The sequence below is a fragment of the Cryptomeria japonica genome, chromosome 1 (genome assembly GCF_030272615.1).
Source record: "Cryptomeria japonica chromosome 1, Sugi_1.0, whole genome shotgun sequence".
Taxonomy (NCBI): Eukaryota; Viridiplantae; Streptophyta; class Pinopsida; order Cupressales; family Cupressaceae; genus Cryptomeria; species Cryptomeria japonica.
The window spans coordinates 592,483,591-592,493,259 of record NC_081405.1 but is presented as its reverse complement, the minus strand read 5'-3'; the positions used below and the strand labels follow the sequence as shown (position 1 = coordinate 592,493,259).

Sequence of the window (9,669 nt, the reverse complement as noted above, 5' to 3'; positions counted from 1 at the left end):
TGATGCAACAAAACACTCACAATAAATATCCATTGTGAATTTATAAATTAAATTCCTTTGTCCTTCATACTTTTTTTTTGGATATTTAATATAATGATCTATTCCAAAATATCTCTAAATTAATTTTATACTAATTTTATACTTAACTAATTATGATTTTTTAATTAACATAAATTATATTTATTCTTTTATAATATTATACTAATTACATAACATTAACATTTGAACCCCGTTTATCTTAATAAAAAACATTAACATTTGAGCAATATCTTCTAAATAGATTGAGAAGCTTGAACCAAGATACTTAGAATAACATGTTAGTAGTAGGAACTTCCGACTGTATTTCCGTTGCCCGAACTAAATTATTCATATTATGTGGCGTGATAGCGATGGAAGTCGTGCACTTTGCTTGAATAAAAACAGTCTAGTTTATCTCCAAAGAGCTTATTAATTAAAAATGCTTTTTTTTTTCAGTTACAAAAGTAGGGGAATCAAATACAAAGATTTTTGAAGAAGTATAGATCACGCTATCTTAATATCTGGTTATGATCCCACGCCTGAAACATGCATATTTCTTCACAACACAACTACAGCTAATACCACGGCTGCTAAAACCTTAAAAACAGGGAATGCAAATATGTTAGAAGCTGAATTGTTCTGGGTGGGATTCGAACTCGGAGTTGCCTCTGTAGTTGGAGTGCCAGAACTGTTTGTAGAAGGGGAAGTAGGAGGAACCCCTGAAACTGTGGGAGAAGGCGAAGTTGTTGGAGCCCCTGAACCTGCACACAACAAACAATTCAATATCAATAACCAATCGTTATGCACTTCCTGAATTTGCATGTCAACAGATAGTAAACAAACAAATTTTTACCCTGGCATTGGCTGACAGGTGGCGTGGTGACTTTGCATTCAGCGGGCAGAGCCAGAGCTCGAGTCTGATTAATGGCAATTCCCAACTGATTATTACCACTCAGCAGCTGGCACAGACAAGACGGATTATTTTTCACTACGGTAGCGAGGGCAGTGCAGCACCCCTGAGAAGGAGTCGTCTGATTTCCCGAGATATAATTGAGACACGGCGATAAGCTCACAAGGGCGGTGGTACAGCTTGACTGCGCCATCACACCCTGCTCTCCCATTGCAGCCATGAGGGCCACCACGCTCAATATTACAACAGTTACTCTTGATCCTGCCATTGAACTTACAAACAGAGCAAATTTTCCTATGCTGCGCAGTAGAAAGAATCAGAGGGCTCACAAATTGCTGTATCCAAACAGAGTGTTGGGCTTGTTCTGCATTCCAATTGAAAGGGCAGGGACGTTTAAAGGGAAAATTTGGGTCTCACAATAAGCAGAAGAGTAGGTGCTTAAAAGATGGTTATTCACCAAACCAAGTTTGCTGTCCAGTGCGTCATATAAATTATTTTTATTCCATTCTCCTTGCGCATGTTTTGACTAGAACATTGTTCTCTTCGAACGACTGGGAATGAAGAGAGGAGTTAGTTTTCCGATTTTCACGATCTAAGTATTCAGTGGCATAACTAGATTTAGAAGAAATCAATCTTTAATGGGAGAAGGAAGATATATTGGTAGCCAACCGCTCTACTTTGCAACCAAACTTCTAACGACACTATATTTTAAATTCTCCGGTGTGTTGGCTTCAACGGCAAGCCATTATATGCTCAATTATTTTACGCAATCTTCTCGATCTTAGAGAGGCGCCCACATTTTTATTATATTCGACTATCTAATTGTGTGATGGTAACATTAGCAATTCTTATGCTATTTTTCATTTAGTTTTTATTTATTTTTATATATAAATATTTTTTTGGTTAAGTCACAGTTGCTATTATTTCTATATATAAATATTGATTTTCATATATTTAGTTTTTATTTTCTCGAATGTGTCATATTTTTATTTATTTATATAGATCATATGTTAATTGCACTTATCTATGATCTAACATGACTATTATCCATCTTGTTCTAATTGTGTATCTACCTAAGCTTATCTTAATGCTCGAGTATTTGAACCCGCCTCTTAAAAATCTAATTCCAAGCTCTCATTTATCATCGTTTGTTATTTGCGTACACTAGGTTGACGAAATATGAGTTCAGGTGATTTAGCACTATGTGCTAGTATTCAAAGGCATTCAATTACATTTCATTCACTTCTCGTTTTTGGGCTTCGTTTGCATGTCATTCACATTTAATGAAGGAAGTGATTCTCTAAAATAAATCTAGTTTTGCACATTCATCTTGAGAACATTTGCATGACTAAGATTTATGGTCTTCAAATGTTTACACACATTCCTCTAAGTTGAACTAACAAAGCATGTTCCATAGCAATACAAGAAAAAAATTATTCCAATGTTTAATTATTTTTAGTCTTTAATTATTAGAAAAGATAAAAAAAATATAGATTATTTAGATAACCTACAAAGAAAAAGTACACATTACAAAGGCTCAAATCTATACATAAATCATGAATCCACAACCATATAATACATTGAGACTTGTGGACTCAATCCAAGACGAAAAACAAGTCAAGGGTATAGTTAGTTTGAAGATTCAGAAAGATAGAAAGGTATCATTTCTAGAAAAGATGTTAGTCAAATTCACTAAAATTATCAACAAAAGAATTCATTCTTCACTCTCAAACACAAAAAAAATTATTTCTATGGATTGACATTTAATTTTAGGATACAAACTCATAACTATCATTTATTAATTTATGTTTATTTGTGTTAAGTTGTAAGCATCTTCTTTGGTCAACTAAGACTAAGATTAGGGAATGTTTATTATCCTTTTATATTTTGGTGAACCTACCTCTTGTTACACAACCTACCATCCTTCCCGGGGTTTATTGACCTCATTAAATTTTTCAAATATCCACTTATTTTAATTTTACTTATCATTTTTTAATTTGTTAGAAAGGATTAGATGCAAATAATGAATTTGAGCTTAATAAGAGAAAGACTAAAACCTATGTAATAAGTTACAGAAAGTTGTAGCATAAAATTATAATTAAAAATTGCAATATACACACATTCATATACACATCATATCTCATAGATAATCATACATCCATCAAATCATCATATACAACACTAATAAATCATTAATTCATGCATATGTATTCAAAAATTTCTTTATACTTCTCTTCCATATACTATTATCCTATGTTATTACATACTCCTTGATATAGATGAGATTGATGATAATCCCAATCTCATGGTGAATGACAACTAAAATACAAATTCAATCATACATATTCTTTAAATCATAAAATTTGTTTACTCTATTGTGTAGTTCTCTTCCTCATACCCTACACCTCATATCTCTCTGTTGCTTCACACTCTCTTCTTATGCACTCTATCTTGCTTATTAATATATGTATATTCTAAAAGCAACCTCTTCTCTAACCAACTAATTCAATTAAAAGGACAATAGAGAAAACAACATAGCAACAATAAAATAGTGGTAAAATAAATGATTTACTGTCCTAACAGTACCTCTTACCACACAAGAATAATAAAATTAATTGAGAATTCAACAATACTCTATTTTTTAAGAATGCCTTTTTCTAAATGAATTGCTTTGTTTTATTACTATACAATATTCTGATTTACAAGAGCTTTATTGCAATCTGTGTGGAAAAAATACAACTCCAGTAGGGATTGTAAAAAAGAAAATATGAATCTAAACTAACAAAAACTAAATTAAGGAGAACATAAAAAACTACTATATAAACAAGAAAACTAAAAACTAAGTTACATGCCTTGTGGATTGCATAGGAGAACTGGAAGCTTGATTGCACAGGGGAACTGGAAGGTGGACCAGTCGATGACATGCTGAAACTGAAAGATAAAACAACAATCGTCTTCATACTCACCCTTGATGCTAAGAGGGCTCACAATGTTATCTCAAGATTTTAAAAACTGAATTTTTATAATTACCTTGGTGAATATATTTACTTGTTGGTCTTGACTATTTATGTGCTACAATATTCTACTTCCTTCTTTTACACTAACTCATGAATGAAATGATACTTTAGATCAAAATTCTTTGTTCTACTATGGTGGGCTAGATTATTTGCTAACTTAATGACACTCGCGTTGTCATAAAAAATCACTATAAGTTGAATATACTTATCTCCAATTTCTTCTAAAACTTTTCTAAGCCAAAAATCTTGTGTACCTACTGAGGTGATTGCAACATACTTTGCTTTTGTGGATGAATGGGAAACAATGCTTTTCTTTTTTGAGCTCCAAGTAATCAAACCAGAACCAAAAGAGAAACAATTTCTAAAAGTAGGCTTAGGTAATTCAAACTACCTCCCAAATTTTTACACCATATGACATTATCAGGATATTATTTATATGAAATTTTACATTATTTATGATGATAAATTATGATTGTATATATCTTCATATTTATTATTTTATGTGTTACTATCATATTTTCACATGGTTTTGTGTACAATTAATACATTTTACATACAATATACTAAATTTTAAATCAATAACATAGTGCATCAAGATATATATTGCAAAGGATAGGCATCATACATTTTCCAATAACATAGTGCATCAAGATACATATTGCAAATGATATACTAAATTTTAAATCAATATTAGGAATACTATCCTATCAATTATTTGAGTGCATTATCTATAACCATAAGCTAGATGGTACACTACTCATCTACCTTCTACAAGCAGTCTATCCCTTTAATGAGGATGGAAAATAATAACATCAATAGTAAACACATAATAAAATACAACGAGCAAGTGTATTTAAGTGCAATCTCTATCACATGTTATCAATCATGCACACTAGGTAGATACCCTTTAGCTACTAATAACTACTAACTAACATGTCATCCTAAGGCTATAGTGAATTGATGACACGTATAGTCATAACATCACTTTGCCAAAAAAAAAAACTATAAATCAAATATTGATGTGGGTCATCTATTCACAACATTCCTCTAACATGGTTGACTCATTCAAAATGACTATAGAATGGTGAGACAAAAGGTATAGGCCAAAAATTGTTTTTATAAAATATGATATTAACTTATAAACCCCCAACATACCTTACCTCTAAGTTTGTCTTAATGAATTTTAGTATTTTAAAATTATCTATCTATTGTGCTATTCATCTTCAGAAGTATTATTAATCTCTAATATATTTACAATAACTTGTTTGAACATAGTACTTGGTGAATTCAAATCTAATATTTTGAACAATGTTTCTAATTGTACTCTACTAACTTATAATAAATGAATACATACTCAACATTCTTGTTTTTTATATATTGTACTTCTTGTCTTACGATATTAGTTGTTTCAATTACTATAATATAATTTGCTAAAACACATTTTGTACTTATTAATATAATTAAATTGATCTTGTGCTTAAATTATTATATCATTAATTATGATTCATTGAGTTCTATGATTAACTTAAAATAAATAACTCAAAATATCTTTGTATTAAAAGATTAAAAAAAGAAAAGGTTATAAATTTTGTATGAATAGTAGCAAGTAATGGTCGTGAAGATGGGTATCACATGAATATGAATGATGAGATATTAATAATACTTATAAAGGTGTTGATCTCAGTGACCTATGCAAGGGAATGAAGCAAACTAATTTAAACTAATTTTGTTATTGATGAGGTGCATAGAAAAACCTTAAATCTCATTTGTTGAAGTATGTTTAGTAGCTACAAATTGTATTTCAAGTGTACTCCTGTCACAAGGAAATGGAAGTTGACTCTCTTACTCATAGTAAAGCACAACTTGTTTCTTAGATTCCAATCATTGGTAAGAATTTTTCCATGATTTTACTATCACTAACCATAATTCCATATAGCCATATAGCCATAACATCACTTTGGCCAAAAAATTATATTTCAAATATTGATGTGGGTAATCTATTGACAACATTACTCTAACATGGTTGAATCATCCAAAATGACTATAAAATGGTGAAACAAAAGGTATAGGGCAAAAAAATCTTTCATAAATATTAACTTATAAATCCCCAACATATCCTACCTCTAAGTTGGTGTTAATGAATTTTAGTATTTTAAAATTATCCATCTATTGTGCTTAAAATAGTTAATTTTATTAACAATCATTTTCATACTTCAAATTTAGAAAAATCTATTCGTATTTCTCTATTTTCTACCATATGACCAAATTATACTAATGGAATTTTTGTGTACCCATACTTCTTCCTATTGAATAAAGCTCTATTCTCTTGTATATCTCAAACATATTTTCTAGATGGGATGGGTGCTCCTCATAACACCTACTAAAAGATAAAATATCATCCAAGTAAATCATATTTCAAAAGTCAATCAAAGGCCCAAGTACATCATTAATGATAAACATGAATGTATCTAGAGAATTGCACAATTTATATAAAAGAAGGAACCACTCAAAGACACATTGTTGTGTCTTAAAAAACCATTTTAACATTTCTTTTATTTTGACTTTGTGATACTTAGACTTTATGTTTAACATCACAAAATACTTAGCATGTTCTATAAATCATCTATTTGAGTAATCAAATACTTATATGAGAAGTTATCTTGTTCAAACCCTTGTATGCATGCACATGTGACATATCTCATAATTGTACTATATTGTACAACATTTGGAGACTTAGAAAGGATAGATACTATGTATAGTGACTCATTCCTCCAAATATTTCTTGACCTACTTCCTAATCTTAGTAACTCCTTGACAATACAACTCAAGATTTGACAATAAACTTTCGAAAAAAAAAAAGTAAGATTACATGAATTCAACAATTCTAAAAAAAACGAGTTTACATGAACTCAATAGTTCTCTTTGAAAACATCTTTCACAAATAAATCAGCAAACTTTCTCTCCGAATATTTAATACACATTGATCCTCTTGAATATGAAGCTCATGTAGATCACTTATTTCAACCCCTCCTTGTTCCCGTTATGCAAAGTCTAAATGCAAATAATGGTACTATCTTTAAGACCTTCAATATATAAAAAATGACATAACTTTTAGATCAATAAAGAACTCACATGATACCCTCTTACAACACTCCTCATAGTAGTACAAATCATATATATCTTTATGGCATTTACTATGGGGGTTGGTCTCCCAATAAGAGCTTTGACATCCATGTTCAATATCAAAAAGTGCAATGTACATGTAGTCATTTACTATCCATCTTGAAAAGTATTATTAATCTCTAATATATTTAGATAGTACTTGGTGAATTCAAATCTAATATATTTGAACAATGTTTCTAATTGTACTCTACTTATAATATAAATGAATAAATGCTCAACATGTTTGTTTTTAATTTATTGTACTTCTTGTCTTATGATATTAGTTTTTTCAATTATTGTAATGTAATTTGATAGAACAAAACTTTTATTAATTAATATAATAAAATTTATCTTGTGCTTAAATTATTTTATCATTAATTATCACCACATTTATTAAGTTATATGATCGACTTAAAATAAATAACTCAAAATTTTTTTGTATTAAAATATCGAAAAAAAATAGGTTATAAATGTTCCATAAATAACTGTTACAGTTTGACTGTGCAGCAGCCCAGTGCCTTCCCACAGCTGCCATTAGTGTCACCACGCTCAGAATTACCGAAATCGAAGAGATTGCTTTTCCTTCTGACATTTTCAATCCTTCCACTCTTCTAAAACTGAAAGCAAATCTTCTCGTGCTTTACAGTAGCTGACGCCTCAATAGTAGTTGTATCAGAACAGATTAGTGATACTTGTGATGTAGCAGCTGTGCAGGCGGGGGATTTTAAATGGGAATGAAGGGACAAGTGTTGAAAGAGAAAGGTTTTGTCGTGCTGTGTAACGCTTCCGAAATGATCTTCGATTTTGGGCTCCAGCTTTATGTTTTTTTTAAACGAAGTCTAAAATGGACAGCAGTTTCGTAGACCTCTCTGTAAAGCCGCCCATATTAACGGTGGATATCTCATTTTAATGTCGAGAAGCAGCCTTTTTTTGGTAGCCGACACCCCTCTACTCTGCAATTAAATAAAGCGTAAATCAGAACCATATTTTAAATATGATAATATCTTAAAAATTGAGAATTGTTCTTCAACTGTTTTTGAAATGTTCTTATAGCGTTCGAGTTCGAGTCGGGATTCATGTATTACACGTTTATGTTTTTTAATTAGAGGTCAACGATTTGCTGTCTCTAAAACTAATTATCGTCATTGAATACATCATTCGGAGTACCAACTCCTAGCTAATTTATTCTAAACCCATAAAAATGCTATAGTCAAAATGTGTGTAAAGAATAAAGAATACACTATTTTTCGAGAGGCATTGCACAACAAATTTTGTTTGGTGAATAACATCTTTTGAGTACCGACTCCTCTTTCTCCTGGGCCCTTAATTTTGCATTAAAACTTCCCCTTCGTTTCTAGTCGATTGCAGAACACACACAACAGTCCGTTTGGATACAGCAATTTGTGAGGCCTCTAATTGTTTGCACTGCAGAGCATAGCAAGGTTTGTTTTGTTTATTAAGTTCAATGGCAGCATCAAGACTAACACACACAACAGTGACACCCTTGATTCTGGTAATATTGAGCGTGGTGACCCTTATGACTGCTGTGAAAAAGCAGGGAGTCATGGCGCAGTCAAGCTGTACCACTGGCCTTGTGAGTTTATCGCCATGTCTGAGTTATATCTCGGGAAATCAAACTACCCCTTCTCAGGGGTGCTGCACTGCCCTTGCTACCGTAGTGAAAAATAATCCGTCTTGTCTGTGCCAGCTGCTGACTGGTAATAATCAGTTGGGGATTCCCATTAACCAGACTCGAGCTCTGGCTCTCCCTGGAGAATGCAAAGTCACCACGCCACCTGTCAGCCAATGCCAAGGTAAAAATTTGTTTGTTTACTTTCTGCTGAGATGCAAATTCAGGAAGTGTATAATGATTGGTTATTGATATTGAAGTGTTTGGTGTGTGCAGGTTCAGGGACTCTACAACTTCCCCTTCTCCGACGGTTTCAGAGGTACCTCCTAGTTCCCCTTCTACAAACGGTTCTGGCACCCCAACTTCAGAAGCAACCCCGAGTTCGAATCCCACCCAGAACAATTCAGCTTCGAACATTTTTGCATCCCCTGTGCTTAAGGTCGTAACAGCGGTGGTATTGGCTGCAGTTGTGATGTGAAGATATATTAAGCAGCGTGGACTTTCATATAGAATTGTTATCATATTTTATTTTTCTATTATGATTTTGTAAATAATTGTTTGATTCCCTTTTTTTCTGTAATTGTAAAAATATTTTCGTTAGATAAGCCCTTGGGAGACAAACTATTGGTAATAAGATGGCAACCAAAGTGAAAAGAATTACCCTGGCATTCGGGCTCCAGCTTTATGTTTATTTACTTTCACTTTGGTTGCCATCTTATTATTATAGAAAAGTGAAAAATTAATTGTGTTCTTAAATGATTGGTTAATATGTTTTTTTAAATGTATACTAAATAAAGGTAATTTTTAATATTTATTTTAGTATAAAAAATATTTAATATTAATTTTTAAATAATATTGAATATCATAAATATAGATTAATCTATTATTATATCGTGATCTTTTTAAAAAGAAATTATTAAGAGTAATTGAAT

General features: G+C 31.5%; 2 protein-coding genes across 2 annotated transcripts; one reads left to right on the top strand and one right to left on the bottom strand.

Moving 5' to 3' along the window:
- Window positions 1-467: 467 nt before the first annotated feature.
- LOC131027912 (non-specific lipid transfer protein GPI-anchored 5) lies at window positions 468-1,494 on the bottom strand. The gene is made up of 2 exons (XM_057958016.2): window positions 872-1,494; window positions 468-779 (listed from the first exon to the last, which is right to left on the bottom strand). The coding sequence occupies exons 1-2, from the start codon at window positions 1,194-1,196 to the stop codon at window positions 577-579; spliced, it is 528 nt and encodes a 175-aa protein (XP_057813999.2). The 5' UTR covers window positions 1,197-1,494; the 3' UTR covers window positions 468-576.
- A 7,177-nt stretch (window positions 1,495-8,671) lies between these two features.
- Window positions 8,672-9,215, top strand: LOC131029013 (non-specific lipid transfer protein GPI-anchored 5-like). The gene is made up of 2 exons (XM_059211195.1): window positions 8,672-8,931; window positions 9,014-9,215. Exons 1-2 carry the CDS (start codon window positions 8,672-8,674, stop codon window positions 9,213-9,215), a joined length of 462 nt encoding a protein of 153 aa, XP_059067178.1.
- Window positions 9,216-9,669: the final 454 nt, after the last annotated feature.

Coding starts and splice junctions, on each gene's coding strand:
- LOC131027912 (XM_057958016.2), bottom strand. CDS start 1,196: ATGGCAGGATCAAGAGTAACTGTTGTAATATTGAGCGTGGTGGCCCTC. Junction 780..871: donor ACCTGTCAGCCAATGCCAGG/GTAAAAATTTGT, acceptor TGTTGTGTGCAG/GTTCAGGGGCTCCAACAACT.
- LOC131029013 (XM_059211195.1), top strand. CDS start 8,672: ATGGCGCAGTCAAGCTGTACCACTGGCCTTGTGAGTTTATCGCCATGT. Junction 8,932..9,013: donor CAATGCCAAGGTAAAAATTT/GTTTGTTTACTT, acceptor TGGTGTGTGCAG/GTTCAGGGACTCTACAACTT.